Genomic DNA, 17,460 nt, shown 5'->3' with positions numbered 1-17,460 from the left:
TGAATAACAAAGGCACTAAGACCAAGGTCTCCATTCACCGGCTTTTATGGAAATCATTCTCTATAAAAAGCTGCGCAATGTTTGAAAAACCTTCAAACATGTACCGACATGTTTGATTTAAATGTATTTGTTTTTCTACCTTAAATTAAGATTGAAACACAATACAGGATGTTCATTTATTGGAGTGAGTAAACTGCTTTGTTTAACTTTCTGTAAAAACTATGCAACTGTTCTTTAATCCAATAACAGACAAGTCACGCAAATAGAAATCAATTTTATTCAATTTCAGTGTCTAAAAGTGACTGCTTTTTTATCTTTGCTATCAGTCTAATCATTCAACCATTATATGGGGAAAAATGTGTTTTAAAATATTCCCTTTAAAGCTCCATTAATGCATATTTATGGCCACTTGGAGGCGGAACAAGCTGAAAACCCTAATCTGTCATATTATCACCTTATAAAGTTGCATATAATTGCCTATTTACATTCAGCAAATGGGAAGCAACATTAGCATTCATTTGAAGTTGTTTCTGGCCATGTGAACAATGTTGCTAACTAGTTGCTAACTTTGTCTGTCTGTGTTTGGTGACTGTACAGTGTGTTTATCGGAACCATTTCACTGAAACAGCTGTCTGCTGAAAAATTAGGCTGATGAGAGCAGAGTTAGTGGTTTAGAAAACCGAAACAATCAGTTAAAAGCGAGCCACCTCTTTCACATGACATATAGCCATTTGATCCATTCTTCATATAAAAATATTGATTAGTGTAGCTTTAAGACATGCACCACATTCTATACCTGCACTCAAGTTTGTGTTATTATTGAATTAACATTAGTGTTGCTGTTTCTGTCCCTCTCAGTTCAATGACATATTGTTTTGAGAACACCTTCAAATCTCAGCTAATAAATATTGTTCTGTATTTCATATTGACTTCACACTGCTCACTCAGATTGTTATATAGAAAAATTATTATATAGCCGATTATATGCCTGAAGCGAAACTTCTCAGGCAACGATGATTGTTTATGAGGGTAAAATAACCTCCTGTCTGGCTCTCGAGTCGCCTCGGTGTGCTGTTCCCATGGAAACAAGTTTTTATACTGAGAAAAGCAGTCTGTATGTGTGTACATTTCATGGTGTGTGTGTGTGTGTGTGTGTGTGTGTGTGTGTGTGTGTGTGTGTGTGTGTGTGTGTGTGTGTGTGTGTGTGTGTGTGTGTGTGTGTGTGTGTGTGTGTGTGTGTGTGTGTGTGTGTGTGTGACTGACGCTCACTGCATGCAGATTACAAATCTGTATTATAACAGAAGTGCTAATTAAAAGCCTAAAGGGGAGGTGGAACTGTGTGTGTGTGTGTGTGTGTGTGTGTGTGTGTGTTCCAGGATCTGAACAATGATTACCTTGACCTTGAGCAGGCTGCTTGATTTCCTACAAAGATTCGGACATTTAGAGGATTCAAATGACCATCTTTAATGCCAATCACTGACAGGAAGGTCAGAGCAATGACATGTGCTCATATTCATCTGAGCCGTTAAATGTCACACACTGAATAGTATTCTTCTGGGAATAATGAAGGACTGATAAGCACAAGAACACTTTTAATTCACCGCTTTGTTTCTTAAACTTGTTGAATTATTCTACAAATGTGTAATTTTGACCCGTTAAATATCAGAATTAAAGGCTTTATGCTCAGATTTATTATAATTATAATCTATTATAAACTAAAATTGGGGGACTTCTTGGCACTTCCATTAGGGCGCACAGTAAATGTATGGTCTGTGTAACAACTTTAAACCATAACCCTCACTTTGCAGCTCGAAGAAGGCATCAGTCACCTCCATCTCATCTCATCTCCAGTTCATGTTTTTCTCATCTATTTTAATTGGAATGTCTTTCCTGTCCTTAATCTCCTTCACATGGTTATAACTTCCCGTAAAGCATCCAGTAATCTCTGCTAGTAGAAAATTATTATTTGGTAAATACTGATACCAAACTAAGCATCAAAGTTCCTTCATGACTTTTGAAAGGTTTGACAATCTGTAATATATTACACCACACAGATACACCAATCCGCCATAACATTATGACCACCTGGGCACCCTGACCACTGCAGACCGAACACCCCACAAGAGCTGCAGGTTTGGAGATGTTCTGACCCAGTCGTCTAGCCATCACAGTTTGGCCCTTGTCAAAGTCGCTCAGATCCTCACGCTGCCCATTTTTCCTGCTTCTAACACATCAACTTGAGGACAAAGTGTTCACTTGCTGCCTAATATATCCCACCCACTGACATGTGCCATGATAACCAGATAATTCACTTCACCTGTCAGTGGTCATAATGTTAAGGCTGATCGGTGTGTATTATCATTATAATCAGTAGTAGTACCAGTTGTCATACCTCGTGTTTGCATATGGGATAATAGACTGGAACAGGTATTATGAGATTATTTATTTTTAGCAGTACAGCTGATAATTTTACCAAAAACCTATTTAAAAGCAGAGAAGCATGGAAATGTCTCTCATACTGCATTTCTGCCATCACAACAGATGAAGGGCACTTGTTCCTCCAAAGAGTTAATATTAGCTACCCTTTCAACCATGACTGCTCCATTACTTCTATGCTAATACCTTTACAGAGGTCAGTGGTGGCCACACCTGTACACTACACACGCACATAACTATATGAACAGATGCAACTAGAAGGTACGTCTATCTGTCTTCTGTTCAGCAATAACAGCCTGCATCAGAGCATTAACAATCATCATTGAGCCTCCGTGTTTGTTTGAGACTATTTTAATCACACAATAACACAAACCTTCCAGACAGAATGAAGAACCTGGACGAGGCTCCTGGGAGTGAAACCGTCAGACTGAACCACAGCTCGGAGCGAGAAAATCTATCTGAGACATCCCATAATAAGAGTCTGCTTCTCGCTGAGCCATGGAAACCATGCCGACGGACCCGTGCCATTGTCAAAGGTCAGTCTGAAGGAGAATCATTAGAATGTGATCAATGCTGATCAATACATCAGAGAGTAGCTATTTTGAGAAGTCATAGATTACTGATGAGTTCAAGGACAACACAATCAATATGCTAGGAGACTTTAATGATGATATTTAAAGCTATTCCCTATTATGTTAATATTCATATATTCATCATCAATTAATGCAAACATAACTATGATCTGTTGTATACCCTGCACAAATGCTACAATTTCCATTTCATATGTGTTTATATATATGTATACTATAGCTACAGGTAGATAATGCCTTATTGTATTACATTTTGTCTGTATTGTTTTTCTTCTATTCAATTACTATTTGCATCAGACCGCATTCTAATTGGAGAGTCTTATAGCCTCATCCCGTGAAAACTGAGGCTTAGAATAACCTTAACATCCCTCTCCACTCAAAGAAAGTGTTTTTCTCCTTCCTCCTACAGTTGGAGGAAGAATGTTTTCACATTCATGTGCATTCATGTACTTTGCAGGGAAGTAGGAGATGTGTTGTGTCCAGCAGGACAACTTTAGAAATGAACAATAAACAATTTACATATTTTTTTCATTTTTAATTAGGTGGAAGGAAAAAAGACCACATTATTGTTCCAAGCAGACTATTTGTGTGTATGTCGGAAATGGAATACATGTCTAGAGGGGAACTTTAACCTTTTAAGAGCCCTCTGAGGCTTTGGTACCATTGTCTGGCCTCACAAACTGAACTTTAGGAAGACTAACCCATGTTTGTGTCCACAGAGTGGCTGATGAAGCTAATCAGTTGTTTAGGAACCGTGTGTGGGATGGAGTGGTATGCCTACGCTGCTCTAGGCATTTTGACTGCCATCCTCAGCTTCCTCATGGACCTAAGTGTAACAAAACTGCTGACAGGTACACACACACACACACACACACACACACACACACACACACACACACACACACACACACACACACACACTCACACACTGATTTACAGGACACAGTCTGAGTGAGCAAAGGGCACAGATTATTAATGTTTCTCTCTCACTCCACTTGTAGCTCACCAGTGGCTTTATGTGAAGCTGGAGGGCAACAGTCTGCTACAGTTCTTCTGCTGGACTCTTTACCCAGCATGCCTCTGTGCTGTTGCATCATCTTTCTCCCACAACATCTGTCCCTTCTCCACAGGTCTGTCCAACAACAGTTACATAGCATATCAAAAAACATTTTCAGTTCTTGTTTTTTACTGTAATGGTTTAAACAAAAACAAAAAGTCTGGCAAATATGCATGGCTCTGAGTTTACTGAATTTACTGACTTGACTGACTACTGAATCCCTAAACTAATGACTATTACAAGTGAGAAACAAGCTAGCTAATATATATATATATATAAATGACACTGTTCTGAGTCATTTATTTCTTTACATGGTTATTTATTATTATGGAAGGTATAAAGCTATAGGCTGAGCAAAGATCAGATGGACTAACTAACTTGTAGAGCTTTGTAAGGATACATTGTAATTTGATTACTCACAGATCCCTGGGGGGTTTCGGACCCCTGGTTGAGAACCACTACATTACAGGATGCAGTGCCGATGAGATAAAGACGAAAGACGTTCTGTACTCGTGTGTGTCTTTAATTTTCCTCGGTTTCTTTCCATAACATCTTTCTTTCTCATTTGAAGTGAATGGCATTAAGAAAAAGTCAAGTGTGATATTATCTTTCATATCCAGTGAGTGATAGAAGGAGACATATTGCATGAAAAGTCAACTATGATTTTATCTGTGTACTATAAGGAGTGTATGCAGGTGCTGAAGGCGGTGCAGGAGCAGGCTGGGTGTGATATGACATGAATGAAGAGAGCATAGCTCCACCTTCAGAGACACTCCCTCACCCTTTCTGCCACAGTAATTTACCCCCCAGCCCCAATCAGCTTCATGTTAATGTTTGTGGCCTCTGCCCCTCCTAATGACATTGCTCTCAAAAACTATTAGGGCCTTTCCACACGAATACGCGGCATCACCCAATACGATTTCGTTTAGAAAAAAATCTCCGTAAACACAGCGTCGTTTCCAGAAATATCAGTCCTTGCTATACGGTTACCCTCTATTTAATTATTCTGAAATCATTCCTGTGTATTCTGTTTTTGTATTCTTAAATGCTTTGGTACCTCTGGGTCTTTCAAAACTCTTGTCCTGTTGCTTAATTTCTCCTCAGGCTCGGGGATACCAGAGGTGAGGACCATGCTGGCTGGTATTGAAATGCCTCATTACTTGTCTCTCACTAATATGTTTACCAAGTTCCTGGGCCTTATCTGTACACTGGCAGCCGGTAGCACTGTTTTCCTGGGGAAAGTGGTGAGAGACATCTCAGTATACCTGTTTGTTATTCAAAATATGCAGCGAGTCTTAAAACGTATGTTGTCTGCTTCGGTATGAAAACATTTTTCTATATTTGCCAAAGGGTCCTTTTGTGCATCTTTCCACCATGGTTGGAGTCTACCTGAGCAATCTCTGCACACTTGTACAAGCCAAAAATAAGGTAAAACCACAGTAAACTCATTCAAATGTAGTGAAGAGTTTATCCACTTTACCCACAGTTGTTTAGTTTTAGTTTTAGTTGTACGATTATTTAAAACCTTTCACCTACAGGTACAAATTAAATCCTAAGGCTGTTCTAATGCATATTTTTTATATAAACAATGGATCATGACTATCACATGTATAATGTATAAGGTGATGTTCGTAGTGACAAACCCACAGAGAATTATTATCAGACTCTGAAGTTCCCTTCATCACTGGAACTTTTTTGTGTTCCAGTAAACCTCTTTAACCTAGTTTCCAGCTGTAGCAAACAGCTGTTTTCAGCAGTCAAAGCTCTGATATACCCACTGTACACTCCCTGCTCAGCACCAAACAGTGCTAACTAACTGCATGTTCAACAGTAGTCTCCATATGCCAATGAACAGTTGAAAAGTCAGTAAGAATGCGCTGACTCAAGATTATTTTGTATGAGAAAGGTATGCACATCTAAAGCACTTTGCAGTGTTTCAATCAGTCAGAGACTGGGAGAAAACACTGTAGAGATTCCTTTTATCAAAATGCAAATGTTGCTCCATGTTTGCTGGATGTGTAAATAGGCAAATAAAACATTCACCCTTTATAATGTCAGGTCAGATGATATGATAATATAGCCCAAGTGGCCCAAAAAATTATGCAGCTTTAAGAAAAAGCAAAGATTACATACATTACTGTTACTTTTGGTAGGATATAAAGGTCTGAAAAGAGACATGACAGCATATTTCTTCTTTAGGAAAAAGCTGCTGGAGAAATACTGGTTGTGGCCTCTGCAGTCGGGGTAGCCAGTTGCTTCGGAGCTCCCATCAGCGGTGAGGGAGCAAATAACAGTTCAACATTAGGAATCCACAATTTCTAGTTATCTGCTTGCATTATATCTGTCCTTCTTACTCTTGTCTGGCTAATGCGTTTCCACCTTTGATTTCTGTAGCTTCACATAGTTACTCCCTTTTATCTTCCCTCACTCCTCTGCTCCTCCATCATGTTTATATGTTCATCCTGTAGTCTCAGCTCTTCCTCCTTTGATCAGCTCTCCGCCTAATATTTTGATCCTCTCACCTCACTGTTTATTTCATTTTTGAAACCCTGTTGAGGGTTCAGCACCCCAGGTTCAAACCCCATACACTCACATTGTGAAAGATGAAACTGTCTATTAATACTTGAAATATACGCACATTATTACATTTCCTTTTTATGTGACTTTGCCACACATGCAAAAAAAGAATTTCCTTTACAATTGTATCTTATATATCGAGAATATCACCTGTTGTTTTGTGACTACCTTAGACTCATCTCCATGTTTTTCTGCTGTTCCCCCTGCCCCCTCCTCTGCTCCTGTAGGTGTGTTGTTCAGCGTGGAGGTGATGTCTTCTCACTTTGCCCTGAGGCATTACTGCCCATGTTTCTTCTCAGCCGTCTGTGGGGCGTTAACCTTCCGGCTGTTCTCAGTGTGGAGTGGAGATGGAGGTAATAAGGCCCTAATCAGCACTTGCCCCCTCATGGTCAACAAAGAGGAGGTTCACTTTAGAGTCTCTGATACCTTGACCTGAGGAAAATGGGCCACAAACCCAACAACAAGATCTAAGATCTAAGATTATATTGAGGAAGTGTAGATTTACATGGCCATCTACACTATATGGCCATGTATGACACCCCTGTCCTCATACTTTTGTTTACATTTAGTCATGGTTGGAGCAGTGACCCTTTTTTAAGGGAAATATTAATGCTACAGCGTATAATTATATTGTAACCAGGTTGAAAAATCTGATGGGAAGCCCAACAGGGAGCAATTATAACAGCAAATCAATGTCTTGGTTTTGGAATGAAATATTCAACCACTGCACATGACTGTAATGTTCAGGTGTCCACATACTTTTGGCCATATAGTGTATGTGCTGAAATCAACAGAGTACCCATCAATTTGTAAAAGGTCTAATGTTATGGTTTATTCTATATATTTAAGTTTGCCAGTAATTTAAATAGCATTTTTCTCCCGTGAGAACATCACACTTCAGGGTAGACTAATACAATAGTTATTAAATTAAAAGTAAATGTAGGTCATTTAAGCTTGTTAGTGATGTTGACAGCTATCTTACTACCTGTCATGACAATGACCAGGGACAGCAGCATTGGTAAAATTAGTAGAAAAATGTAAGCTGACAGCTTGTAAATTTCAGTAAAAACTCAATTCAATAAAGTGAAGGAAGATTAGATTTTGAAAGGCTGTGAGAGAAATTGGAGTGATGACTCTAATTTGTTTTGTGTCCACAGAGACTCTTCGGGCATTGTTCAAAACTAATTTCCCCACAACTTTACCTTTCTATCCGCTGGAGATTTTGCTGTTTGCTTTCCTGGGGTAAGTTTATTTATGACAGCATCTGCAACAAGTCCTGTATTTTGTCTGTGTCTTACAAATACAAATATTTGGTATTCATACTCATATCAGTCACAATGAATCTTCTCCTGTGTTTCCCTTCTATTCTAATTAGCATTCTGAGTTTTTTTTCTCTTATCAATCATTTCCTGGCCTCCTCCTCCTCACCACCAGCATCACTTTAGCAGGTCTAATGACTTCCGATAGTCTATTGCTGCCTGGGTTAAAATAAGCCTCTAGTCTCTCTTGTCTGAGTGGTGTTTCTGTCTGGAGACAGGCTGCTGTGTGGAGCTGTGAGCTGCTGTTATCTCTTCTGCCATCGGTGGATCCTGCAATTCACCAAAACAAACCCGATGTTCAACAAGATGCTGACGACAGAGTGAGAGCTCTTTAAACTGTGAAAGCCAGATTGTGATGCAGTGATGAGTCATCTGCTGTGTAAGACTCTGACAGATACTCTAGATTTTGGGTGGAGTAACAATTCAAGCAGATTTGATGGGCCAATGTCCCAAAACATGGTGTGATAATCCATTTTACCAGAGTGTTATGTAACTACATACACAGCTAGATGGGTACTATGTATAGCACAACATTTGATAAAATACTATGCAGGGCCTTTCAAGCCACATTTAAATGGTTTCAAAATCCCTATTGATCTTATCTATACACCTAAAAATATTTCTTATTTAACAGTTAGAAGTACGTGCAGATCTAAGTAGTGTAAAAAACTACCTGTAATTATAAACTGCTATGATTAAAACATATCGAAAGACCTAAATGAGGTCATTATATAATTATAACAGTGGTGTCTGTGTATGTGAACACTTCTCCACAGGAAGGCTCTATATTCAGGCATGGTGGTCTTCTTCCTGGCATCTCTGACATTTCCCCACTCTGTTGGTCAATATATGGCTTCTAAGGTGGGAATGAACAAAATTCAGTTTCTAAAATTTGTGGATGTACATAAATAACCGATTAGTTAGAGCCATACTATATCTAGGACATTTTTCTCAACGGATCACCATTAAAAATATTTTACTTATACATTAACCTTTAACAGCAAGATCAAAAATGTGTGTTGTAGTTCAGTTGCTGTGTAATGTAATGATTTGATTTTTGGTACACAGATCACAGATTGTGCCTTTAAACCATAAGGCTGTAGACTAGGGCTATACTGAATTTATTTTTTCACATTCAAAGCTTCTGTTGAGGTTTTCAAATAAAGCTTTGAATGTCTTTCGTCATATTTTGTCATCACCCTAAAAAAAAAGTCATTGAACACAATCCTCAATTTGAAATTAATCGGATTAAATTAGTAAATCTCAGGCGCTGTTTGTAAACACACGATTCAAAGTTGGCCCCACGCAGAGAGACAGAGAGAGCGAGAGCTTTGAAGCTTCAAACTATTCAGTACAGCCCTTCTGGAGATATTCTATATTTTTCCTTAAAGATAACCAATCCCATGAAAAGACCAAGACCAAAAACGTATTCTTCTGAGCCATATTCGTCCTATGTCAGCCTTTCGGGTTGGTTGTTCCAACACTATGGATCAGACTGATATATCCCAGCAACTGTTGCATCAGCCTCGGCCACACTTTTATCAGTTGTGGCCCATTATTTAATATTTAAATCTTCAGTAGGAATGAATGGGGCTGGGAGTCACAGACAAGGTAGGGAAATTGGAAAGTAACGAGAGACTGAGTAATAGATTGTCTTGTCATTTCATGTGATTTGTTGAGAAAAAGAAACATATAGAATAATGCCAGCCTTCAATCAACTTTAATGTTCACCCTTCTGAATTTTTTCTCGTGTTCAGACAGTAATCTGAATGGCAGTAATCTCTTTCACAGCACACCATGAAGCAGCTCCTCACCTCCTTACTGGATAGCAGGCAGTGGAGCTCTCACTCCCATAATGCCTCTGTTCAGCCTTTGTTGGAGTGGAGCTCACCAGGGAGTGCTGTCCACCTTTCTTTGACTGTCTTTCTGCTCATGAAGGTACACACAATGGAAAGGCCAATTAGTTAATAATGAGTCTTTTTTTCTCTGTCTACCTGCACTGATACCCATCAGGAATCGTAACAAGGCGCCAAGCTCAGCCACCCACTCCCCTTGTCCACTCGGGTCACAGTGGCCCATAATTGACATACAGTAATTGACATTTTTCTAGTAGAGTAAGCGAGCAAAAGACTGTTTAACCTTTCCAGCTGAAATGTCTTGTGATACCTAATGCTCACTCATAGCAACGCTGCAGGTGGTAAGATGAATTTTTAACAAGTAGAAATCTCAGCAGCCAGCCAGGTAATGACTGCATGACTGGTATTGATCCCGATGTGTTATTTTCATTTGTTCTCCAAACAAATAAAAAACCTTTCTTACGGTTGCAGAAAATATCAGCAGCATATGTGGACATTACTGCATTGAGAACAGTTTCTTATACCAGTCAAAGTAAAGATAGGATACATTCTTATTATTGTCCTTTTCAGGAAATTTGTTGCCACAGTCTGTACATACATGTATTCTCACAACATTACCACAGGATAGACATTTAAACACAGCACGGACATCTAAACACAACACAGGTTGAGTTGACTACCGGGGAGTTTCGTTGAGTAATGCTATGGCAGAAGAGACGAAACTTCTGCCATAGCCAAGTTTGCAGGCTAGTGATCTGTATCTGCGGCCGGATGGGAGCAGTGTGAAAAATTGATTAAGGGGGTGCCCGGGGGTTGTGTGCTATAATGTGTGCGCTGTGTGTCATGGCATTGCTGTTGAGCTCTGAGAGGTTGGGGCTAGGGAGACCAATAATTTTGGAGGCGCAGTTTGTGATGCATATGAGTTTGTTTCTATTGGAGGCAGTTAACATGTTAAAGAAACAGGTGGAACAGTAGAGGAGAATGGGTTGTACAATACTTTTATAAAAGGGGGGGGTGACAGAAAGAGCTTTGAGTTTGCAGATGGCAGAAAGTCTTTGTTGGCAGCGTTTGTGAATGTCTGTTGTGTGTTGTTCAAAGCTTTAGGGTTTATTGTCTAGAGTGAGTCCTAGGTATTTGAAGCACTCCACCATCTCACCTCTCATCTCACAAAGCACCTGTAATGCATGACGCTCTGTAAGAAATTTACTTTATCAGGACCCACTCATAAGATCCACTTGCTACAGCAGTTTTTTCTCCCTTTACCACATGCAAATGTCACATGTAAATGGGCATGATTCAATATTTATTTGTGCAAAACTGACTTGAGGGCAATGCAAACATTTACTAGCACACAGACTGACAGTGAACCATCTGCTGTGCTACATGTGCTAGCAGAGCTTTTGTGTCTATTCATATGCCAAGGAGAGATTTGACAGCCTGTGTGTCTGTTGTTGGTTTGCAGATGTGGATGTTGGTCCTCGCCTGCACTCTGCCTCTGCCAGCTGGATACGTCATGCCAGTGTTTGTCTATGGTGAGTGAAGACAAAAGACTTGGACGAGTTTGTTTTGCAGAATACCTGAATAGCACAAAATAAAAAATTTGAGTATGAGGAATTTGTCCTGCTCATCCCACCAGAATCTTAAAATGATAAATTACTAAACTGAGCTCTACATTTCTGTTTGTAGGGGCTGCTTTGGGCCGTTTGCTTGGAGAAGGAGTAGCTTATGTATCTGCCACTGGGCTGACTTCAGGCCAGCAGTGGGGTTCTATAAATCCTGGGGGCTATGCACTTGCTGGTAAAAAAAACCTGATCAACAGCTCTTTGGTGTTGATATAGTTATGACATGTCTTGTCTATATATTTGCAGTTTTTATATCCGTCTTTCATGTACCATGTAAGCCTCTTCCTATATTTTGTAAACTTATTCCAGAAAATATTCAGTGGGTATAGTGTTTAATGAAATTCTGATGTAAATATGTGTTGGATCTACTAAAATTCTGCATTAGATTGAACTTGTGATTAGAGTATCCCACCAGCAACTGGTGCTATACCATTGTTCTGACAGTATTCCAAAATCATTCCAAAAATTTTTCATTGGAAATAAAGCCTCATTTGTCCTCCAATTAATTTGAAAACTATTGCGCGTTACTCCGAATGTTGTTCCGAAAATACACATTCTGGTATCACCAACTATTTTGCGTAACTTAAATGAAATAACTAACGTACTTATGTTAACCCAAACCATGATCCTTTCCTAAATCTTACCAAGTAGATGCCTAACCTAACCAAACTGCAACTGTTTCACAAGGTGTTTATTATTGTTACCATGACGGCAAAGGTCCCTTTACTTCATCCTTTCCTTCACGTCCAGAAACACTACAATATAATAGGGAGAGTGAGTATTTTTGGAAAACTGGGCCTTCAGAGCATTGAGCTTGTGGTCCAACAGAACATTTTTTGGTAATAATGGGCTGTCAGTACAATGATGTTATAGATCTAACTGCATCATATCTGACTGACTTGTACTATGTATGCATATCATGTTTGGTAAAATACTGATAAACTGATACAAACCAAAATAAGTACTAACTATAGTTTACAACTTTATTAGTACTGTACCTTAATATGGTTTCTGCCTTGTAGGTGCAGCAGCCTTCTCCGGGGCTGTGACACATACCTTGTCCCCAGCTCTCCTGGCTCTAGAGTTAACTGGAGAGTTCAGCCATGCTGTACCCATCTTCCTCGCCACTCTGCTGGCCAACGCCGTGGCTCGCTCTGGGCACCGCCCGTCGTTCTATGATGCGCTCTCGATCAGCAAAAGGCTCCCACACCTGCCTTCTCTGATGAAGGCATGCCCCCAGTAAGTAAAAGTATCAAACTGATAGGCCTTATTGAGATCACAGATATAAACATTTTCCATTTTTCTCTGGCAAGTTACTAATGCTGGTGATACCTGTGGTGATATATTGAAGCTATAGTAGTGGGCTATGTGCAAGCAGTTAGTTGATATTACTTTAGTATACACTATTTGAAGTGGGAACAAGCAGTGACTCTGCAAACTGAAAATCCCCCCCAAAAAATTGTTTCCATAGAATATTAAAGCAGTAGAAAAAAAGTCTTGGAAATTCATTGATTCATTTCACAATAGAATAAGCAAAATAACGACTGTTTAACTTTCTAAACTGAGATGTCTTGTGGTACCTGATGCTCACTCATAGCAACCCTGCAGGTGCTGTGGATGGATTTTGTGATTTTTTTTACCAGCAACAAATTTCAGCAGCCCGCCAAGTAATGGCTGAGTCACAGGTATTGATCAAGAACCCCATCACCCACCCACAGATCCATTATTTGTGTTCCGAGGAAGGAAAACCTAAGTCACTATTGCAGAAAAAAAATGTATGCGGGCATGTCTGCATTGAGAACAGTTTCTGATAACAGTTAAAGTAAAGCATCTCTAATTAATTAAAAGATTTGTGTGAAATTTGCTTCTAGACAGTACATCTGTTGGAAGATTCACTTCTGTGGATCATTCTTTTCATTACCACATGCAAATGTGAAATGTAAATGGACAAGTAGGAATATTTAATCTACACATCATTTATCCAACAGTTTTGTTTATTGATGGTTTTTGTATAGGCCACAGCCTATAATTAAATCATTGCTCACTATCTCTCAATATAACCTCCGTAACTACTCTGTCACTGATGGTATCAAAGGGAGACCTTGACATTTTGAACTGTGATCAATCTTTTTCCTCACCAGTATGGCTAAATATTCTTTGAAAGCAAGGATTAAAGCTATAAATAAACCATCGGCTCCTTCCTGTTGTGGCTGCAGATCTAAATGTAGAGAATTGTGAGACAGGAGTCTGCTGAAAAATATGATCAAGATGTGAAATGTCAAGGAAAACATTTCTCCATACTGCCTTGGTGATAGCAGTTAGAAGCCCTACTGAGGTTTATTTCTTCCCCATGTCTCTATCACCCATACTGGATTTCAGCCCCTAATGATATGCTTAGATAGAAATGATGTCGTTTTTGCCAACAGCTACTTGTCAACAGCAGACAGCTTCAAGTATTCCTCTGACAAACTCACTCATCTAATTGTCTGCCAGACACCTTAAACTACTTGAAAATGCTTTTCCAGAGTCCCACTGGAAAAACAAAACATTTAAATGTTGGTTTGAAGCTTTACTCCGTGAATGTGTTGACAGCAGGCACAAGAACTTCTGACGTGCACTGTACATTATAACAGACTGCAGAAACTCGAGGACTGCAGTGCTATTCTTATTTTCCTCTGTTTGTACCTGGGCACAATGTCAGACATGTCAGATACTATTTTGTTACCACCTTCAAATCAAACCATTTTCATTTTGTGAAGCCGAGAATAGTTTTGAAAATGCATTAACCTCAATGAAAAGGGGTCTTTGAATATGGAATTGTCTTCGGATCAAATATTTCACCTGTCAGCCAGCCATATGAATTAATTCTGACCTCATTGAGATAAATAGGCTGATATTTATCATTTCTCTTCACCACAGCTGCTTTTGTTCCAGGTGTGACATGATTCATCTCTTTTGCAGGCTTCTCTCCACACCAGTCGGACAGGTTTTGGGAGAGAAATCAGTGCAGCTTCAGAAAGCAGCTGTGCCAATGGAGGTCCAGCATGCTGTCAACACCAGCACTGAAACACAAATCCCTGTGGTGGACTCACATGGTTCGCAAAGATGTTTGACAGTATTTTACCTCAGTCTTCTGGCTAATCTTCTCACAAAAATATAGAGTATATTTAAGGATGTGGAATATTGGCACAAAGTCAGCAGGATCCTTAAGAAAACGTCATATGCATGCTGGGCAAACACATTATGACAGTTATGACACATCATAGAGCCCCTGAGAAGAAAAGATGAAAAATATAAGAGAAATTATGAAAAATTGTAACCGTTTTGAAAACTGTAGCAATTCAGCGGTGTGAAAGTGCCTCAATAAGGAGCTGACAAGTGTGAGAAAATAGTCAATCGACCAGCTGAGCCTTTCAGCGGTAATCACATGGATAAAATTTTGTGTTTGCACCAGACAACTCACAACCCACTAGAGAGCTGCACACACTCTAAACTGTAGCACCAACTGTGGCAAAGAAAATTGATTTCCTCTCCTCTCTTCTGTTGAAGACTCGCAGGTTTTACTGGGGTTTGTCCTCCGATCAGAGCTGCTGATGTTTCTGCGTCACTGTAAGACTGAGGTAAAAAGGCTGGATGGACTCAGACAGGTAGCTGTAGTGTGAAAGTAGATGACTAAACGGTCTGATGCTGCTTTAAAGGCTGGTCATGTCTTTACAAGCTGTTCGACACTGACTGAATGTAAAACAGTTGCAAAAAAGAGGATGGGAGCAGGATGTACAGACAGGACTGCTGGTTGACGTAAAAAGCTCATTTTATCATCTAGTGATTAGAATAGAGCTGCCTTTTAAAAATGGTTTTAAAAAAATGATTCATGGGATTGTAGTTGAATTACATTAGGAAAGTAGTTCAGTCAGGCAACAGAAACAACTGTGAATCATAATTTCTCAAATAATACTGAATGCTACTGAATGACAAGTATGCATCTGACAGAAAGTGCATACAGATGTGTGTGTATATTTTGTGCTACTCTGTGCAGGTTCTGGAGAAACATCTGGATGAAGTCTGTCGCATTTATCCAAACTCAGTCTTATTATCACCTCACAACACCGTTCAGGAGGTAGGCAGACTTTGGGGAAGTCTGGATAAATTTAAAGGAACAGTTCAACACTGTGTGTGTGTGTGTGTGTGTGTGTGTGTGTGTGTGTGTTAAGTACAGGGGTAAAACTGGCAGGTGATTAGCCTAGCTTAGCATAAAGACTGGAAGCTAGCCTGACTCTCTCCAAAGGTCAAATATACACCAACCAGCAACTCTAAAGCTGACTAATTATAACCCTGTGTCCTTTTGTCTTTGTTTGTATCTAGACACAAAATTGATACATTTGTTGTTCGTCGCAAATGATCATTATTAAATAATTTTTATTTGTACATAGCCATGTTAAATGTTTTTCTGTGTTTCCAGTTCTATGCTAAGCTAAGCTAAACCCGTACTGACTCCAGCTCTGTAGTTAAAATGGATATAATTGATATTCGCATAATAGCAATGTATCAAATTATGTCACAATATGTAAGGGGCTCGTAGTGATGAGCCGACAGAGAATTGGTATCAATTGAATATTAGTATCAATCGTCTCATGTAACTCTTGCAAAGGAATGGATGAGCATATATCCCAAAAATGATGTGCAAATTTAAAAAAATCTGTTACTTCAAATCCAGTTTCCTCTGCGTCATCACAGGCCCACAGTATCCTGAGTTTTATTGGACACCAGACCTTGTTTGTGGCAGACAGGGGAAGGCTGATCGGTCTCATCACATGGCCAGAGGTAATGTGTGTTAAATGTGTATTCACGCTCACCAACACTCCCAAATATAATCTTCAGTATTTTCTTAATGACAGATTTAGCTTGATTCTGTTACATTCCTCTGTGGGCGTTTGCACTTTGCAAACAAGACCATGTCCCTGCATGGATTTGTTAACATTATGCAGGATGTGGGAGGCAAAATGTCTACTTATGGATTCAAAGCAGTTTCTTTCTCTCCTTTTCTCCCTCCATTTTTCTTTCTCTATTTCCTCCCCCAGATGAAGAGAATAATAGAGGACTTGGCCAGAGAAATGTAAGCAACGACGCCCAGGAAACAAGCATATCCCTTCACCTTTTTCTAAGAAAACACGAATCCATCTCTTCTTGATTAAAGCTTGGCTCTGATAATGATATCACTTCTTCATTTCTCAAGCGTAACACACAAAACTGTCATTAGCTGGAAGCCCCTATGATAAACATTTATCAGAGCTTATTGTCTTGCCTCTTATTGTAATTAGCAGGATCTCGTCCACTAAGGAGATTACAAACTATCTCATTCAGTGATCTGCACTTTGTGACATGCATTATTAAAAGTGTTCCTACCCACACTAATATCCAGTGGGGATGAAAACAAAACCTGTGAAACTGTTTGTACGGCAATTAACACAATGTAACTCTGCTGCAAGTATCTCTTCAGCTCCATGGAGCCTTCGGTTTCTATTTATTTCAGTACACTATAAAATGTCACATTGCAGACAACTGAAACGTCCTTGAGATAAGTAAAACATCATGTCCATCACACCTGTATTGCCTGGCTTGACAAAGTTGTATCAGCGTCTAGTGGTGATGCAAGCTGCTAGTGGCTTATCCAGCTTCAGTATTTCACCCTTTAATTTCTCCCAGGAATTGTATTTCAAGATTTTGCATCAAACATCTCAAATGGAGTCCCAAGTTAAAGCTACTAGTGTTGAACTTTAAGATTTCTGGTATTGGCACCCCCCCAGTGGTAGCGTCTAAAAAGACACTGTGGCATACAGAAATGTATTGCCTGGATTGTCTCCTTTTTCTACATAAAAGCAAAAATGTGCCATTATATCCATTCAAAATCTATGTGATTTCTCACATTCACGTCAGTATTATGGGAAGAGTTGCCTTGGTAACAAGATTCCTGCTCGGTTTAATCAAATCCTGATTGCAGTCCAA

At 39.4% G+C, this 17,460-nt stretch overlaps 1 protein-coding gene across 1 annotated transcript; it reads left to right on the top strand.

Annotated features, from left to right (window-relative positions):
- Positions 1-2,661: 2,661 nt before the first annotated feature.
- clcnk (chloride channel K) lies at positions 2,662-16,665 on the top strand. The gene is made up of 20 exons (XM_051425904.1): positions 2,662-2,697; positions 2,817-2,972; positions 3,746-3,877; positions 4,028-4,156; positions 5,188-5,327; positions 5,434-5,511; positions 6,283-6,358; positions 6,888-7,013; positions 7,818-7,902; positions 8,198-8,299; positions 8,756-8,840; positions 9,771-9,917; positions 11,298-11,367; positions 11,522-11,632; positions 12,480-12,696; positions 14,419-14,552; positions 15,007-15,077; positions 15,494-15,574; positions 16,192-16,278; positions 16,536-16,665. Exons 1-20 carry the CDS (start codon positions 2,685-2,687, stop codon positions 16,572-16,574), a joined length of 2,079 nt encoding a protein of 692 aa, XP_051281864.1. The 5' UTR covers positions 2,662-2,684; the 3' UTR covers positions 16,575-16,665.
- The last annotated feature ends 795 nt before the right edge of the window (positions 16,666-17,460 follow it).

This window comes from Dicentrarchus labrax, unplaced genomic scaffold (assembly GCF_905237075.1).
Source record: "Dicentrarchus labrax unplaced genomic scaffold, dlabrax2021, whole genome shotgun sequence".
Taxonomy (NCBI): Eukaryota; Metazoa; Chordata; class Actinopteri; family Moronidae; genus Dicentrarchus; species Dicentrarchus labrax.
This window is presented reverse-complemented; position numbering and strand designations above follow the sequence as displayed.